General features: G+C 31.8%; 2 protein-coding genes across 2 annotated transcripts in view; one reads left to right on the top strand and one right to left on the bottom strand.

The window, feature by feature from the left end:
• Window positions 1–353: 353 nt before the first annotated feature.
• Window positions 354–6,197, bottom strand: LOC128163720 (uncharacterized). The gene is made up of 10 exons (XM_052827362.1): window positions 6,077–6,197; window positions 5,687–5,793; window positions 4,280–4,425; window positions 3,767–3,928; window positions 3,395–3,525; window positions 2,116–2,218; window positions 1,604–1,735; window positions 1,174–1,259; window positions 851–937; window positions 354–542 (listed from the first exon to the last, which is right to left on the bottom strand). Exons 1-10 carry the CDS (start codon window positions 6,091–6,093, stop codon window positions 437–439), a joined length of 1,077 nt encoding a protein of 358 aa, XP_052683322.1. The 5' UTR covers window positions 6,094–6,197; the 3' UTR covers window positions 354–436.
• An 8,130-nt stretch (window positions 6,198–14,327) lies between these two features.
• The window catches only part of LOC128163597 (uncharacterized), a 36,933-nt gene continuing 30,925 nt past the window's right edge, over window positions 14,328–20,335 (top strand). The window contains exon 1 of the mRNA XM_052827223.1: window positions 14,328–16,014. Coding sequence (XP_052683183.1) covers window positions 14,328–16,014 — 1,687 coding nt within the window. The remainder of the gene's footprint in view (window positions 16,015–20,335) is intronic.

Below are 20,335 nucleotides of genomic sequence, written 5' to 3'. Positions count from 1 at the left end.
TAGTTAATAAAATCTGTGTTCAATAATTAAACTACTGTAGAAACACTACAAACCAGACTAGAAGGTATTTGACCTCCCGTATGAATGTATGTTGCCCACTGTTTTCAATCTATTATACATTAGAAAGTATGAAAGTATGATGTTACATTTCTTTAACCCCCCCCCCCTCCCCCCCCCCCAAAAAAAAGAAGAAAAAACAAACAAAACAAACAAAAGCAAAAAAAAAGAGGACCAAAAAAAAACCAAACAAACAAACATCAAAATAAAAAGCAACCCCCCAACCCAACACCCCCCCCCCAAAAAAAAAATACAACAACAACAACAACAACAACAAAAACAACAAAAACATCAAGTTTGAGCAATAGTTTACTTTGAATAAAAAATAAATACTGAATTGATAGACCTGAAGCCCGTAAAATAATATCAATGAACAGCGTCATCCAAGTTTGAAAGTATGCTCATCTGGTACACCCTGTAGTTGACGCTTGTATTCGTCTACCTCTACACCTTCCCAATGGTGTACTGGTAGCGGATCTATATACCTATATAACATTCAATAAAATAACTTCAACAAAGAAATATTTGTATACATATAAGACTTCTTGGAAACCCAACTATTGCTTAATCATGCAATTCAATTCGACTTCTCTTTACAAGTTTGGCGAATAGAGTGTCAATACGAAAATCATTTAAAAGTTACCAAAAACAAAAACCCCAAAAGAACCAAAAACAAAAACAAACAGAAAAAAATCAGTATGACACAAATTATTTTTGAATCAATTCGACATATCGTCTTATAAAATTAAGCAATTATTACTATAAATTGCACATAATAATGATCCTTATATACCTTTTAATAACCTCCTTTAAAACGTCTTCTTCTTTGTGTGAGAGTTGAGTGTTAGCACATGCTAAATTTTTCCTTAAATTTCCCAAACTTAAAATGAAAAATAAACGTAAAAGCTTTGATAGAGGCTAAATTGCATGATTGAAAATGTTGATAAGTATAGGTAGTTATGAATAGAGATGAAAAATCATATGGAAAAGAATATGTAAATTATTAAATCAAAAATTAAACTTGGTAATTTTTTATGTTTGATTTTATATTAATTATTATTGTTCGTAATGTCAAATGACACAGAAGCAAGACACAGGTTTTAAAACTGAATTTACCTTGCAGTACTAAACAATGTGGTGTGGACGCCAGGAAACCCCAAGGTATACGCCATTGCAAGTTTTGAAATATCGCAATCATTGTCCTAATGTGTGAATAAAGAAAAATGCTTTGACTATGCAAGGCTCTACAAGATCAATTTATCTATTATCACCAAATATTTTGTTCATTTAATTCATCAACTGTGCACAATGAAATTCTAAAACTGTGAATTTGCCATCAATATCTAACGTTTCTCGAATTGAAGCAAACTTGTTTATATTTTTTAATTTTGCTAAATTGAAAAAAAAGACATGATGCCAGTTTAGGTCGTAAAAAAAGATTGATAGCAATATAAGTTTTTATCAGTTAATAACGTACTCAAAATGTGCAGTAAAGTTTAATGATTATTTTATTGATCAGAGACAAGGACAACAACAACAATCTTACTCTACAAAATGATGCTGATCTAGCACAGGCATCTTTGATATCTTTTGTTGCAGGATGCCAATCGGGCGGTCCTTGATTTGAAAGTAGGCCCATTGCAATCGGTGAAGCATTGATAATGCCAATGCCCCTTTCCTGTCAATGTCGCATAATCAAATCATTATGAACTGCATACGGTACAGACTTTGGTTTCACTAATATGTGTGGACATCACTTTTTCAAATATTTTCTGTGTTTAAGAATACTACAATTCGTGGACAATGATCCTATCAATCCGTCATTGTGATCTGCTCTTAATGAACGTCAAATTTCCGTTTATTTACCAAACAACAAAATCCACGAAAATTGGTATTCAGCGGTTAAGAATGACACCATAAATTAGTTGATAGTAATTTTTTTTTTTTAAATATTCATTTGCTATAACTATGATAGGTTAATATGGAATGATGATTTTCTTTAATTTTTGTTTGCTTTGACAAATTTATAAAAGCGTTGATTTATTTTGATGAATATACCTGAAAGAACGGTATATATTCTTGCAATCCGTTGTCATGGATACATGCTCTACAGTAGGTCAAAACTGTGTCGATTTTTACGGTACTTCTCTCGAGCACAGTTCTACAACAATTAAAAAAGGCTTTAAGCAAATACACACATTGACAATTGTTACAATGTTTCCTTTATATTGGTTGTTTAATTAATCAACAATAAATTCTTTCATTATGATAATTACTGAAATATCTACTTTTGAATATTATACAACGTTTCAAAAAAATCAATGTATATAAAAACAATGAGATAACTCGGAATGTCTTTAATACATTTTTTTTTCATTTTTTGAAAAAATACAATCATAGACTATATTCTTAAAATATAGTATATTTTTAGAAACAAATTGCCCCAGTTTAAAATAATTTTGTACAAAAAAAATTGAAAGAAATAACAGGACAGAAGAAGAAATAAAGAAAACAAGCATTCTGAGAGTATTGCATAAGCAATACACGTCCCCTACCGGTTTGTATTATTCTATGAAAGGTTCCAAGCACACAACTATTTCAGAGCTATTGTAAACGAGATGTCATGCTTTAATCAGAGATAAAAGAACAGAGGAAATTAAAGCTATATAGTTGATATAGAAATTAAATAGGAAATAGGTAAAATAATACTCTTTATTTCATCTCCTGTAATTTCGCCAAGTCTATTCTGTATTCGCTGGTAAAAATTTGTGAAAACAATTCACTGTTATGCACAATATCATTTCTTACCGTCTTCTGTACCCCAAATCAAACGAAACAGTTAAACAGCCCAACCCGACAACGAACCCGATTGTAATAATACTACAAAAATCCCTGCCGATTAAATTTACAACACAATGCTTGACACTATTTTATAGAATTTATTTGTTTGTTAGAAATGATAAAAGGAATGGTACAGGAAAAGGAATGGTACAAGTAACGCACGATAGTATTACTGACTACATACTGACCTCGTTTATTCAGGTACACACCGAACCCGATAACGAACCCGAACATTAAAAAATTGGAATATAAAAAATTATTTTTCTCGAAAATATGTCAATCAGACGCTACAAAAGTGTAAACTTGATCTGTAGTTTGACATTTTGAAGCTGTTCAGCAAGTTTCATATTATTCCTCAAATGCATAAAGAAAAAAAGTGTGGAAAACTGAAGTGGGACAGACAGACAGACTGACGGACGGACAGACGGACGCAGAGGAAAGCTATAGTCCCCTCCGGTGAAACCGGTAGGGGACTAATAAGCATAACGTTTTATACCGAAAGTTTCCGAGTGGATATCCAGTGATTCCTATAAACCGAGCTTTACCGCTTTGCTGAACTTTTTGCAACGCCGGAAGAGTTTCGTTTATGATAATATCTAGACTAGGTGCAAATTCCATATCATGGACCTTCAAGAAAAAAGAAGTAGTTGACTCTAAGTGCTTTCAAGAAAAAAAGAAGTACTTGACTCTTAGATATATTAATTTTGTTTTTAATTCATTACATACCTTTTCGATATCGTTTTTAACTAGCATTCCTTTGTAATATTTATCATCAGATGTAAATTCATCGTTTTACTCTTATGCTTACAATGTATTGCCATTTTCACTATTGATAACTTAGTGTTGTACATTGCAAAAAAGAGATAACCTGTATAACATCGACAAAGTCGAGTCCCATTCTTTGTAAACTTTCGTCCACACTCCGTAACGTCCTCTCAGCAGAAAAATCAAACATTTTGTCCACTTCCGGTTGATAGCGGCCTACTTTTGTAGCAATATAATATGCGGTTCTGGGGATGCCATCCAATGCCTGAGGTAATATTAAGAAGTTTATAGCAACTTTTACACTCTGTGATTTGATGGTATAAAGTTCATCTTATTAAACATAACATGTTCAGACGTCGTTTCTATTTTTAATGCACATTGAAAATTCGTTTGATTGCAATCAATTTAGATTAAGCAGGCGATCTTTACCTTTTGTTTGAGGTTATATTTAGAATCTGACCTATGCAAATCGATGGTATCCTAATCGAAGTTAAACAAAACATTTTGTTTTTTTATCTCATGAAAATCTGCCTTACATAAAATTTCATGGAATATAAAACACGCCAGTTTTGCATTTTCTTTTACATTGTAAGTATTTAACATTGATATAACATACCTTTCCCAGCACCTTCTCTGCCAGCCCGTGTCCATACCAAGGCGCAACATCAATGTAATTTATACCCTGTCGGAGGGCCTCACGAACCACCTCTATACTCTCACTCTCATTGGTTGAACGGAAAACGTTTCCTAGAGACGATGCCCCTGAAAGGAAATATTATCTCGTTTTATCAATGGTATTTATTAAAACAAAACTTTAATGAATATTGCTTTAAAGAATGTTATTGTAATCTCAAAGTAAAGATGGATATCTATTACAGAGACATTTATTATAAGTATTACAGTTACAGTTATAAGATAGTATTTCAGTTAGAATTCAGTTAGATAAACATTTAATTTAGAAAGATGACATACATGTAACAATAGCCTCTTACTGTCATTTGTTTTCTCTTTTTGCATACTTTTGCTTTTTATAAGAAGTGTATTTCGTATATTTTTAGACTTCATCAAATAATATTTTACAGCCTGATGCTGCATGAAAAACAAAATTTGATAGTGAAAAACTGTAAAAAAATATATGGAAAAAACCTCCATTTTTCATATTAACGAATGAATGCAAATTAATGATGCAAATTAAATGGAATACAGTACCTGATGGCACCTCTAGGTACAACAACGTAAAATACCTGAAGAAGTTTTCGTAATACATTTATGGGGCCGTAAATTCATCGTCATTAGAACCATTTTCATAGTTGTGATTGAAGACTAAATTCACTAGTTATCGCCGTACACTTGACAATTAGAAGGGGCTTATGTTACATCTAAGTGAGAGTTAGTTATAAGAAGTTCATTAACCTAGGTTAACATTTCGATCGGCTAATGAACTTTTTAAGGACCCTCTTTCCCCTACACTATGAGTGAACTAGATTTTTTTTTTTTTCAGTTTTGAAGAAACTTCAATCCACTTTAAAATGTTTTCTGGTACTAAGGCAATTATCTAAAGCCTTTCTTTTAAAAACAAACTCAGTTTCAGAGAATATCTATATTTTATCTTCTTTATAGTAATAACAGCAACAAAATTGCAACGAATAAATATTTTGGAATAGTGTTGAGTATATATTATAATTATACCAATCTAAACTAAGTTTTGACATGAACATTTGATCGGTTTTTAAATGTTAAGTGTAACCTTTATAAGAAGTCTGTTCACATTACTACTACTGACATTTGGCTTTGTACTAAATTTTAAATCATTTGAATAACAAAATTTCAATTCAAAATGGTGTTATTTCTAAATCAGTTCAAGCACTTTGAAAGGCTTCCTGATATCTAAACTAAGGCAAATTTTATAAAAATTCTGACAAAAATCTCTTTTATATCTTTTTATTACCTGAAGCAACATAAAATTAAATTGAAAACAGATTCAAGACACTTAAATAGTGATGAATAGAATAATTACACTTACCAAAACTTAGTTTTGACACCTTCAATCCAGTTTTTCCTAAAGTATTGTGGGGCATTTGTAAAACAGCACGATTGTCATGAAATTCTGGTGTATACGTATCTGGAAGACTAGATATTTCATCATTATTTATTTATAAAATAATTAAAATAATCATCAAAATAAATGTTAACAAAATACATTTGCTTTTACTGGACGTTATTATTTTGTTTCTTCGATTCAAAAACTGACTGTATTTGTCCGCCATACACAGACACTGACACGTATCCATATCGTTAAACATCATTAATTAAAGTAGTTTTTAATCATATATTGTACATTGTTTATCTTTTTCTACAAACACTTTCTTAATAAATTTAAATTCTTTATGATTAAATATTGAATGCTACTCACCTATTCTCACAATGCATGTTGGTTTATGATTCAAAACGATGTTTACGAACAGTTTGTACAGGTTAAGATAAGAGGCAAGATGGGGCTCAGAAGGGGAAACATTGTTCTCAATCGAAAAGCTGAACGTTAATCACGAAGGGACTATAATTGTTTAGTGTATTGTTTGTAAAGCGATTCTGGAGTTTTATACAGTGTGTTAATAATTATGTTAATCTGTGAACTAGATATAGTAATATTACATAACCTCTATATAACTATTCAACATTGGCATAAGCACGGGAACAAGTGCATCGTAAACGTTGTCTAGATGAAATTATTAATTCGTCGTAATTTTACATTAAAAATACACTCATGTATAAGATACTTTTGAGAACACAATCAAAAACAAAACAAAAATCCACATTGATTGTATACTGTATCAAATTGACTGTTTTTGTTAATGAAAAAAATAAGTTAGGTTAAAATGTAAACATCAGAGCATATCAATGCTAGCGCTATTAAACAAAGCAATTTTTCATCATATGATAACCGTACATTGAACATGTAATTAGTGAAATCGGACGTGTCAACACATGGTAGGTCTATTAGTGCCAAACACAAAAATAGTAAAAGTTTATTTCTCTGAATTATCAAACTAATTTACACATTAGTCAAAGTGTTCCCCCTAATTCATTAATGTTTGCAAAACATTCTTCTGCTAATATCCTTTCTGAGGAACATATTATAAGGAAATGGACCAACTGTGGCAATTTACATCCATAATTATTACTTTCCACATATTTTGTTTTACGCTTATAATGTTAGTAGTTTATTCACTCAACTGGTTTCACTGGGCTGGTTCTAATTCCCTGCATTTAGTAATTCAGTCTGAGCGTAGCAATTAGAGAAAGCGGACGTTTCTAACCAGCTTCCTCATTTCATATAAAGAATTTGTACATGTAATATAAGTATTAGTGACCAGAGCCCAACTATTCTGGGTAAGATTGTTTTTAATTTTTTCATTGAGACGGATTTAACGCCGTATTTATTCCTGAAACGGCCATATAGCTCTGTTTTTTCCTTGAGTAATTTAGAAGTATTTTGAAGCAAAGTTTGATTATGAGTATTTGCTCATATAAAAACTATTTAGTATAAAGTAAAAGTATGTGTATTGTTGTAATGTAAACATATGTTGTATGTATTTATAGAGTGAGGCGCGTAGTAATTGTTGTAAAATAAATATGTTTATGTAGTACAAAAGTATAGTAAAGGGAAGTATGTGTACGAGTCTAATGGTTGTTTTAAAGTAAAGTATATGTAGTGAAGTAGTAAAGTTATGTACAGCAAAATGTGCAAATATAAGTGCATATACAGGAAAATGTACTGAGTAAAGTAATGGGTAGTAAAATGCAAGTATGAGTAAAATAATGTTATCTGGGTGTTTATCATTTCATTTATATTTCAGTTCCTTTTTGTACTAGCCATAGCAAAGTTGGACATCTTATTGTCAATTAACATCTGATTAATACCCTTGTAAACTTACTGATAGTTATAATTTTGGAGCCTGGCGACACCAACAAAAACTATTATTTCAAACAAATCCGCCATATATGTTTCGGAAATGGAATTGTTTATCTATGACATAATTTGGATATGTTATCTCCTATAAAGTACTTATTAAGTAGACGACTTTCAATGTTGTCAACAGGGATATTGGTCTTGAGCTCCGGTAATATGTAATGTTTTGTAGTGTAACAGTTGTTAATACAAATATTTTCATTACATAATCTGTTTATCTTTTCAAGTTCAATAACTGATAAATTATTCTGAATTTGAAAATATTACCTTGCAAACATCCCATTGTTACATTACAAGATCCTTTCTACAATCACAATAAGATCAAATTGCCTTTCATAACTCGGATACGGGCGTGGTGTATTACATTCTTCGCCAATGAAACAATCTAGACAAGCTAAAAACGAGTGAATGACTTAAAAACATAATACATAATATGTATTTTACACAGATACACAATTATGTATTTAACACAGAAAGACATATGCTCTAAATGAATAGTGTCTCAATTTTAGGTATTTTGATTGATAATCTTAGTAAAAAAAACAAATACCGATACAGGCGGTGTTCATATTGTCCCACTTGAATCCGTCGTTGTATTTCCCCACTACAGCCATTATCCAAAGGTTGAAAAGTATTTATTTTCTTGATTAATTATATATTCTCAACTGTTTCGATATACATGACATTTTACTGAAATATTTGTGAAATACTATATGGTTGGCTAATGAGCAACTCTTTATAATTCTGTAGTTACTGCGGATCCTCTAGAAATGCATTAACATAAAATGAATGCGTCTTCTTATTTTTTCTTTTATATAATAACTTCTAAAGTCTCTAACGAAAGACCAGCTATTGTTTTGAATTAAGAAACCATTTACAAAGCATTTCACTATTAGTTTCGGGACTCTTCTAGTGTTATCCAAGTCGACACGTTAAATTCAAAGTCCGATAACTCAAATTTGAATTACACACCATCGCCAATAAATGAAGTTTTCATATCTATCTACTGACGATTTACACAAAAGTAAGTGTACTGTTCTCAACGACAGTTTACCGTGCATGGGAGATAGAAATCAAAGTCAATGTGTTCACGTGCTTGAGTGAACACAGAACTAAATTTTGGGCGTGATCGTTTATCAAACAACAGCATTTTTTGTATTCTTTTTTAAAGAAAAGATGCATGCGCTAAAATATAATTGCGCTAATGTACTGGCACTTGCGTTTACGCTAAAATACGTATGCGCCAAATTTTCTCGTTTTACAGTAAAAAATAGTGAAAACTTCTACATGCAACAATTGTTAAACAATCCAGGAAGAACCTCAATATTGAACGCACTTTGAAACTATATTTGGATAATATTAACAAAATTGCCAACATACGTATGACAACTATACTGTAACAGTTATGAAAATCTTAAATGAGATACTGATTAGTTATCAATTAACTTTTGTGATAAACTTCGCAAATTTTCTCAGAGTATTTCGCAAAGGAAAGTAATTTGTGTTTTAAACCAAAACAAAATTGATAGATTTTACACGAATGCAATGTAAATGAAAATTGTGAATTTATCTAAATTTATTGCGGGCGACATATTCGAAAAAATACTAAAATTTGGTATATTCTGCAAAGTTTCTGAAACGAGCACAAAATATTTTGTTAACCTATATGATATTGTACAACTGAAAAATGACAAACAAATTTCAATTTGGGGAAAAACATGAGTTTTAAAAAAAATCCAACCTGAAATTGCATATTAGATCAAGATTTAGAAATCTTAAAGCTCTTAACAAAAAGTTACCTCTTTTTCAACAACGTGAAATGGCGAAATGTTGAGAAAACACACTTTACCTTAGAGTACATGCCTTAGTAAGTAAACATATCAATTGAATAAATGCATTTAAATTATATTTATATCGATACAAATGTGTAAATGTAGATTGTACATATATGTACATGTGAAAAGTACAATCTAATGTGCCATCACATGTATATTGTAAAGTCGATTGGTGAAGTGTTTAAAAGTTGTTTTTTTCCTGTATCCATAAAAGATATTCTTGTAAGGCAATAACTGTCTTGAAATTTAAATTGCTCCCAAATTTGTTCAAGCTAAACATAAATTTTAACACATACATTGTATTGCAGAAAAAACTGCTGACTGTTAAAGAATAATTCATATATTATCTTTTTATATGTAAATGCTTAGTTTTTTAGGTTAAGGCATTGAAAGATATACTGTACATGTAAATACACTACAGGTAACTTCTTATAAATAAAGTGTACATTGTGTGCCTTTACTTTACTTTCTCTAACCTCTCTCTCTCTCTCTCTCTCTCTCTCGTTCAGTTTCCTTTCTTTAAATCAATTTGAGAGAGAGAATAAGAGAAAGAGAGAGAGAAGATGTAACGAAAAAACCACAAAACTCTCTCTCTCTCTTTCTCTCTCTCTGTTAACAACTTAAGTTTTAAATCCGGCGTATTTTCAATGGTACAGAAGTATATCGATTTACTTTTCATGTCTGTTCGTGAATGATATATGTTCAAGTCAAGGCATAGAGATATTATGAACAATGTAAAGTTTAAGAAATAAAGAGCTATTTAGAACAAAGTGATTTAAAGGAAGGAAACAGAACGAGAAGAGAGATTAAAGGAATGAAGGAAAGAGAGTAAGAAGTGAAATTAAATTGGTATTTGTACGATTAAAAACCTATGTTAGTTGTAAGAGAGAGAGAGAGAGAGAGAGAGAGAGAGAGAGAGAGAGAGAGAGAGAGAGATTTAACGAAAAAAACCCACGTATTTAGAAATGAAGATACTTTGATCACAGTAAAACAGATAGAAAAAGAAAGATATTATATATGAAAGAAAAGAAGAATATTTTACGTGTTTTATTTGGGATCAGTACATTGTACATGTAACTTTCTCCTATGCATTTAAAAGATTAACCTTGAGTCATTGTTTAAAAAGATATCACTTAACATACTTTTGGCGGGCCTGTTGAATGGTTTACGTAAACAAAGTTGAAATTTAATACATCAAGGTCCTGCTGCATACTCGGCTTAGCTACACACAATGTATGCTGTTCTATTTTAGACATGAAACTTTGAGAATAGTTTCAGAATGCGATATCGTTCCTTTACAGGTAACTGTTTTAACAAGATTCAGTCAACCGTTGAATTGAAAAAGACATGAAACGATTAACATTAGAAAAAGAATGCACTGCATTTATGAAGGAATTTGTGTGTTACAGGGTGAAAAATCTCATATTGCCTAATATTGATATTATGAAAATTAATAGAGAGAGAAAGAAAAAAAAAGAAAAAATGTTTGAAAGGCAGCAACAACTTACAGAGATGATTTAAGCAATATATGATAGCTGTTACAATTTTATGTTTACTTACCTTTTTTGGAATATATAACAAATTAACATATTCTTATAACTATTAATACATTGGTAATGATGACAAAAACTTAAAGTATTGGAATTTTTAAATGAAAAAATATACATATTTCTAACCACAGAATGATGATGTTAAATATGCACCAAAATTCCTAAACACCATACAGTTTGATAAGTCTACAAATACGTGTAACTTTTTTCAGATACATATTTTACTGTGGTACATCGATATAAATTCTTTATTTCCATGGCGATGTTCATGTTTGATACCATAACTAAAACAGACTTAGAGGAATTTTTTTGTTTTTTTTAAAGTTTTTTTCCTTCGTTCTTTTTTTCTTTGTATGTTTGTTTTTTTACCTTTTGATTTTAAATTTAAAACAGTTTTTATTTTAGATATACGCACCTATCATCTTATAGACTCTTCTGGCTGCTGTTCAAATAAGTCGCGTCATCTAATGTATTATTATCATCTATATGCAAAGGACAGGCAGAGTGATATTTTGACATTTTTAAACATGCACAGTGAATGGATGATATAGCAAGAGTCGTATTTTGAAAATTGTAAATACAGTGCACGTTTTTTGCTTAAAACAAAATGAGAGAAAAACAACAATAAAGAGAAAGTATAGATGAATTTGTTAATTACGCAGATTTTGTTATGATCATTTTGCAATTTAGCCTTTATTATAAAAATGACTTTTAAAATCTTCAGATGAATGCCAATGATGTGTTTACCGGTACTACCATAGGTATCACAGCATTCGATTGTGGGAATCAAAGGTTTCTTCTTTTCGTCTCAAAATAATCAAAACATTGTATTTTGAAAAATTTATCAGCATTCTAAATATTTAAACCGATTTCAATTTTGCCAAATAAGAGAAGATGACTATAAAAAAATAAACATTGAGAAGACACTTTTGTACCCCAAAAAAATAAGGATGATTAGAAAGTAGGTTATAATTGTGATGTGATGTAACTATTTCTGTAAATTGATTTCAATTGCTACCACATACAAAACCATGCAGTCAGGGACACACTTTCCCTTTTATGGTTGAACACATTATATCATTGTTTGCAAATTTTGTTGTATCTTAATGCATACATGCAGAATAAGATATTTCAGAGGAGAACTAAAAATTACAAAAGTGGAAATAAAACTTTGTATAAGTGAATGCACCAACTGGTCAATTCGTTTTGAGTTATCCATGCTAATGTGTATAACTTAATAAATTATGAAACATATAAGAGAGAGAGAGAGAGAGAGAGAGAGAGAGAGAGAGAGAGAGAGAGAGAGAGAGACGCGGAGAGAGAGAGAGAGAGAGAGAGACGCGGAGAGAGACAGATCTGCTTAAGTTTAAAAATTGATAGTGTAAGTTGGCAAACCTTTATTCATTGGTTAAGTATAAAACGTCTTCGAGATTTGTTCTTAATCATGGTTATAGTCAGGCGCATGTTACTAGTTTTCTTTAGTTTTTGTTATTTTTAATCTTATGTATTTAAATACTGAAGAATGCTACCAATTCGTTTTTTGACAAACACATGTTTAAAAATATTTAATTCAACGTTTAAGGTCAAGTAACAGTCTATTCAGAAATTACACCAATCCGATTACTCTTCTCTTGTTGGGCTGACAAATTCTGCATAAATTCAGGTATACCTTACTTAAGGTATCATTGCAGGCTGGACATTTAAACATTCTAACTACATGGATAATATAAGATTGTAGTGTTATATTAAGGTAATGTATTGATTTTTTCACGTTTTGAAAATTTTGAGTTTTAAAAGTCTGATTAAAATCAAACCTGAGAGAGAAACTTAAGCAAAGAAATTATGATACAGACAGAGAAAGAGAGGACAAGGGTACGCATTATGCTCAAATATACAACTTAAATTGACAAACTTCAACTTTTTATACTCAACAAATAGAGTAGACACAATGACCTCATTTCATATTTTTACAGATTTTTAAACAATCGATTAAAGTCTGCTGCTGCGCAGTTTTAAGTGATTAAAAAGACATTGTCCTGCGCTTGCATCTGATTTAATCTGCATACAGAAACAACATGTAAACCTTATTTTTATTGTTTTTTATCTTTTGACTAGCGTTATGGTAACTTTTGGCGTAAAAATGTCATTTAACGAAATGTTAATATATATAGCCTCCCAATGTACAATATGATCGGACTTCACCTTTAACACCCCTGCGAATGTTATTGTCATTTAATTTTAGACCACGTGATTCTATTTGACCCTTTCAGTTTTGCAGTAAAAATCGTGCCTGGTCTTTATATTCTACATGTATTTCCTTAAATATAAAGTACTTGTAGTCAATTAAAAAGCTAGACGTTTATTGGTTTTAAACTATATCTTTATTAATTGGTGGATAACATGAGTATTTTTTGCTGTTACAACAATTAACATGCTTAATAGCAATCACCCCTATGGATTTTCTTTGATCTGCCCCTGACGTAGTAATAGCATCAATAGTGAAACAGACTTTACTATTTTATGCAGAATGTTCCTTAAAGATGGCTCGATATACTAAGTTTCTATACAAAACAGACACCCATTCATTTTTTAAAATACATGGTATTGCACACTAAAAGGATCAAACATGGCAAACATGGCTATGATTGTATTAAGCAACCCAATGTTTACATTTTGAACCACCTGAAGAGTAGCTGAACACGAACGATTACTCTGTTTTGAATACCTTCGTTTAGTTTAACTAACCGCTATATGATGAATTAAGACATATATCTAAATAGATTTTTATGTTTTAACATAAATCAAAGTTGGATATGATATGAAAAACTACCATTACTTACGTATTTTGAAAATATTATTCGACCACTTATATTTCCGCTCGAAATTTTACAGGAACTGAACAAATCTTTGAGAAGTCTCGTGAACTTTCATTCGAGCACCTCTGGATTTATTACATACTTAGCAACGATAAAGAAAACATTCCAAACCCATTCGCAAGGGTGTTTAACATAGAGAGCAAGAGAGGAGAATGGGCAAAGAGAGAGTGAGAGAGAGAGAGAGAGAGAGAGAGAGAGAGAGAGAATAGTTTTGGCGGTATTTATATAATGGTTTCGTACTTCTTAAACCACTGTCAAAACCATTTATTTATCCAGAGAAAATATAGTGTTACCTAAAGTAACATCTGTTCTAAATTTGAATTATTACTTATATAATTTGGTATCACTCCTATGGAACAGTGTTTGGAGAAATGTATCTGACATCATTGGAATTGATTAAATTAAGACATTTATTTCATTTAACATGCAGGTTATGATTAAAGAAAACAAAACCCTCCGCACCATGAATACAGTAGGCATTGCATATAAAGTGCTTCAGTGCTCTAACTGTCCGGGAAATACAGAATACTATTGTGAATCGTGTCCATGTGATCTGTGTCTCAGGTGTAAAGAGAAACATGTAAAAGATCTCAAAACTGCAGAACATGTTGGGACATTTGGTGAAAAAATAAACCCTATCCCTACACAAGAGATCTGTGTGAGACATCCGAACAAAGTCTATGAAAAATACTGTGAAATTTGTCAAATTCCTGTGTGTGTTTCTTGTTCTGAGGACAATTCGCACAGATACGGAAACGGGCAAGGACTCCACCGACTTCTAGATATAAACATAAAGCGACAACAATACATGGAAACAATCCACACCATCAGGAGTGAGGCTCTCTTTAACAGACCTATTCTTTTGGCAAGAATCAATGCTGATTTCAAACTTTGTCACACAAAACTCATGCTCTTTCAATCTCAGATGATACAAAAGTCCATAAATCTGAAGGAACTTATTGACGTTGTACAACACAATTTCTTGTTCAATGTGTTTTGTGACTTTGATATCAAAACCAAATGTTCAAAACAGGCGAAAGAAATGACCAAACTTTTAGCCCGCCTACAAAAAAATGTACAAAGATATGAACAATCAGCAATCCATCCGTTATCATTCATTTCATTCATAAAAAGAAAACATCTCCCTTTTATATATCTTGAACTTCAGACCTGCAAACTATCCATGACCAAATTACTAAACAGGGATTGTTTGATTCAGTCACTGTGTGAAATCGAAATAACAGAGGGAGGACTTAGGCGTTTAGGAAATAGGTTTCCCCTGAAATTGATGTCTGCTCCAGCGATCCATAAATTAATTACAGTGAAGGGTGTTCATGATTTTAAACACATATCCTGTGTGACGTCAGATTGTGCTTGGGTTAATGATCATGAAAACAATCTCATATTGACAAACACAACAGGTGTGACTTTACATTATGTGATGGATTTATGTAGTTCTGGGTATGGATCACACACAGTGAACAGTGAAAGTGAATTGATTTATATAAATAGAACGTTTAACATCAACAAACTGTTAAAGGATAGGAAAACAACAACTACAATTATAAAGAGAACAGACTTTACATCGATACCACAATGTGTGACTTGGTCTCCGTGCACTGGGGATCTATTGATCGGGATGTGTTATATACATTCAAGGACAGGCAAAGTAGCCCGGTACAACCAGAGTGGACAACTGACACAAACCATACAACATCACAAAAAAGGATGGGAATTGTTTAGACAGCCAATATATATAACAGAGAACAACAATGGGGATGTCGTGGTGTCTGACGATGATGCTGTAGTGGTGACAGATCGTTGTGGAATACATCGTTTCTCCTACAATGGACGTCCACCAAATTCAAAAATATGGCCACTTGGAATCTGCACTGACGCGCTGTCACACATCTTGGTGTGTGATGGTTCAACAAACACAGTACAGATGCTAAACGAGAACGGCCGGTTCCTGAAATATCTACTTATAAGATCAACCGGAAGTCTTAGTCGATACGGCCTTAGTTATAATGTCAATACCCACTGCCTATGGGTTGGATTGCCGTTCAACAACACAACGATGGCTATATACAGATATATAGAACGCCAAAACGTTCTGAAAAGTAAGTTTAATTCTTATCTATGAAATTATATATATATATATATATATATATATATATATATATATATATATATATATATATATATATATATATATATTCCAAAATGAGTAAAATGTTAATCCACACAAGTATTAAATAATAAAAAATAACAGAAAGCCGATTCAAAACTCTACCGGTTTCATTATAATCTTCAGGAGTTTTGAACAATCACCATAGATACATAAGTACATACATTTCAAATGATCATTGTGACGTCATATAACATCAAGTATATGTTATCTTTTGATGTTAAGACAAGCAACTTTTACGGATTACCGAAGGTTCATATAAGTCAGATTATCAGCAACTTGTGTAAAGAATCATTCTCTTCATATGTATGTGTTTCAAAACCTGAGGATTTAAAACTGCGATCCATAGTTGCAGGACCATCTTGTGAGACGCATAGGATCAGCAATTTATTGGATTTATTATTAAAACCGTACGTGTCCAAAGTTAAAAGCTATATTAGAAATACCATTGATTTTTTAAATTCCATTCCTGAGAACGTTCAACCAGATGCCATTTTAGTATCATTTGATGTGACCAACCTCTATTCCAACATCCCACATGAACTCGGACTAGAAGCTATTGAACACTGGATCGACAAATTTCCAGACCTACTCCATGACCGTTCCACCAAGCCTTTCATTTTACAAAGTTTAAAATTCATTCTGGAACAAAATTTCATGAATTTTGATGGGATAACATATAAACAAAAACTTGGAACAGCTATGGGAACTAAAGTTGCCCCAACCTATGCTACACTTGTACTAGGATTTCTGTAGGAAAAGCTATATAAAAACCTGGAGGACCAATTTAGTGTTGAATTTAAAACTTTCATACAACAATCATGGACAAGATTTTTGGACGACTGTTTTATAATTTGGACTAAAACCAAGGATGAATTAAATAAGTTTTACAATATTTTAAACAATTTAAACAACCATTTGAAATTTACAATGGACTGTAACGAACAAAAACTCCCATTTCTTGATGTTATGATCATAAAAAGAGAGGAAAAAATTATTACTGATATATATTATAAACCTACGACACCAAACAATACCTTGTTTATGATTCGTGCCATCCAAAACACATTAAGAACAACATACCTTATAATTTAGCCAGGTGCCTTTGTACTATAATATCGGACAAAAATCTTCTAAATTCCAGACTAAGTGAACTACGCTACTTGCTACAACAAAGGAACTACCCCAAATCACTAGTGGAACATGGAATCAAAAAAGCCACATGCCATGATAGAAATGAGCTACTACAGATAAAAGATAAATCAGAAAACGGTGTTATTCCATACGTCTCAACACACAACCCGAAAAATCAAGAGTTTTACCAAATTATAAAAAGCAACCTTCAACTTTTAGAACGTGATAAAAAAAAATGAAAGAAGTCTTAAACAAATTTCAGATCATTAAAAGTAAACGACAAAGTCCGTCTCTGAAAAAGATTTTAACCCGTGCCAAATTTGAAAATATCGAAGAAACACCAGATGTCCGTAAATGCCAGAAGCCAAGATGTGCCACCTGCCCTTACCTACAAGAAGGCCACCAGTTCGAGTTCAAAAACGGCAGAAATTTTAATATACATTCCTCTATTACATAAGAAAGTTCTAATCTAATCTACGTCATAACATGTGCAGGATGTGGAGAAAACTATATTGGTCAAACCGGGGATACCCTCAGACATCGAATGACCGTCCACCGACAACAAATTCGTGAAACAAAATACCAGTGCACGGCTGTTAGCGGACATCTCAGAAACTGTGCCAAGAACATTTTTCCGAACTTTACAGTGTGTCCTATCTATAGATTTTATAAAATAACAACCGAAAAAGAGCGTGAAACAAAAGAAAAACATTTCATTTCATTATATAAACCAAAACTGAATGCATTTTAATTATGAATGTTTGAATATATTTTATGTTTTTCTTGTACAATTATAGAATATTTGAATATATTATATGTTTTTCCCGTACTATTACAAAACGCTTATACTCTGACGTCATAATGAACTCTGAAAAGCGCAACATATTCTTGATGTTATATGACGTCACAATGATCATTTGAAATGTATGTACTTATGTATCTATGGTGATTGTTCAAAACTCCTGAAGATTATAATGAAACAGGTAGAGTTTTGAATCGGCTTTCTGTTATTTTTTATTATTATTATTATTATTATTATTATTATTATTATTATTATATATATATATATATATATATATATATATATATATATATATATATATATATATATATATATATATATATATGCCGAAAAAAAAACAAATATCTACCGGCTTCATTGTAATCTTCAACAACCGGGGTGTTGAGCAATCACCATAGAACCATAAATACATAGGCACACACATTGCAAATTATCATTGTGACGCCATGTTACATATAGTATATGTTACAGTTTTTAGAGTTCATTATGACTTCATACCAGAAGCATTTTGTAATAGTGCGTGAAAATCATAAAATATATTCGTATATTCTATAATTGTATTCTAAAACATGAAATATATTTAAAAATCCATGATAATAATAATGCATGCAGCTTTGGTTTATATAATCAAATGAAATGTTTTTCATTTGATTCATGTTCTCTTTCAGTTATTGTTTTATAAAATATTTAGGTAGGACACACTGTATAGTTCGGAAAAATGATTTTGGCACAGTTTCTGAGGTATCCCCTAACAGTCGTACACTGGTATTTTGTTTCACTAATTTGTTGTCGTTGGACGATCCTTCTGTGTCTGAGGGTATCCCGGCTTTGACCAAAATAATGATCTTACATCCAGCACATGTTATAACGTAGATTAAATTGGAACATTTACATGTAATAGAGGAATGTATTAAAAAATTTCTGTCGTATTTGAACTTGAACTGTTGGCCGTCATATTGGTAAGGACAGGTTGCACATCTTGTTTTTGCATTTACATACAGCTGGTCTTTCTCCGATATTTTCAAATTTGGCAAGGGTTAAAATCTTATTCAGAGGCAGCCCTAGTCGCTTACTGTTAATGATCTGAAATTTGATCCATATTATGACCCCGTTCTTAAAGTGAAAGGTTGCGTTTTATAATTTGGAAAAACTTGTTTTTGGGTTGTGTGTTGGACATATGGAATAACACATTTTTCCACTTTCTGCAGTAGCCCATTTCTATCATGGCGGGTTAATTTCGTGTTCATTGGGATAGTTCCTTTCTTGTAGTAGGTAGCATAAATCACTCAGTGTAGAATTTAAAAGATTTTTGTCCAATATTATATAGTACACAGGCGCCTGGGTAGCAGGGGAGAGTTTTTTATGCATGGAATTGTGGGTGGGGAAACTCTCATTTACCACTCTGTTGCGGGAAAAATATAATTTGCACCTGGATTAAAATGACTTGAAAGTGACTTGAAACTACTTTTTAGATTTAAGGAAGAACTGTAAGGTTAAAATGTTTCCCAAAATAACACCCATATCTTTTTCTGGTCAAATAAAATGTGTAATTGAACCCCCTGTGCAATGTCAAAAATTTACTCATTTTAGTCCATTTAGACTCCACCCTACCGTGTTCCCTAAAGAGAGACGACCCCCCGGGACAGGGTGCAACCTGTAATCTAACGTGTTCCCTCCCTGTCAGTCTGTACCGCCCCATCTCCCATCCATGTCATTTTCACACTATTTCACTTACCGTCTGCCCTATTTTCTTCTTGCACGAAAAGTAAGCACACCTGTCAACAGTCATCGTTTTGCATCCGACTTCCAAGCACCTCCTACAACACTATTGAACCAACATGTTTCACATCAAAATACAGGAATGACTCCCTGCTACAGTGGTAATAACGTTATCGTTGACAAGCCAATCGTGTTAAATAGTTCGTGAACTTGGGTGATCGTTCGTTTAGCGTGCGGGATCGTGCGTGTATCAGAAAAATTAGTTTGCGTTTTAACCGTGCGTGATCATGCGTTTTTTTTCGTTTTGTAACTTTTTTACGGAATGATAAAAAGTACTTGTCGTTGTTTTTAGAATAAATACTGCCTAATTATTCTTAAAACAACGACAAGTACTTTTTTATTTAAACAATGCAACAATGTGAATTTAAAACGTTTTAAATAGAAGAACATTGACAATTATTAACATTCATGTATCATGTCAGTGCCTGTCATTTTAAACTATTCTCTCTTTCATCGTTAAATACATTTAGTATGTATTTCAACAACTGATTCAATCCTTTGTTCGGTAGAGTTAATTTTGCATACATTTATAATCAGC

The sequence above is a fragment of the Crassostrea angulata genome, chromosome 9, assembly GCF_025612915.1.
Source record: "Crassostrea angulata isolate pt1a10 chromosome 9, ASM2561291v2, whole genome shotgun sequence".
Lineage (NCBI taxonomy): Eukaryota > Metazoa > Mollusca > Bivalvia > Ostreida > Ostreidae > Magallana > Magallana angulata.
The sequence above is the reverse complement of the archived record's forward strand: the minus strand, read 5'-3'. Positions and strand labels throughout refer to the sequence as shown.

What these genes read in the sequence shown, in the direction of transcription:
- LOC128163720 (XM_052827362.1), bottom strand. An exon ending in TATCCACTCGGAAACTTTCG is followed by an intron (nt 2,219 to 3,394) that starts GTATAAAACGTT and finishes TAATTGTTGTAG; the next exon opens with AACTGTGCTCGAGAGAAGTA. An exon ending in GATCAGCATCATTTTGTAGA is followed by an intron (nt 1,260 to 1,603) that starts GTAAGATTGTTG and finishes TTCACACATTAG; the next exon opens with GACAATGATTGCGATATTTC.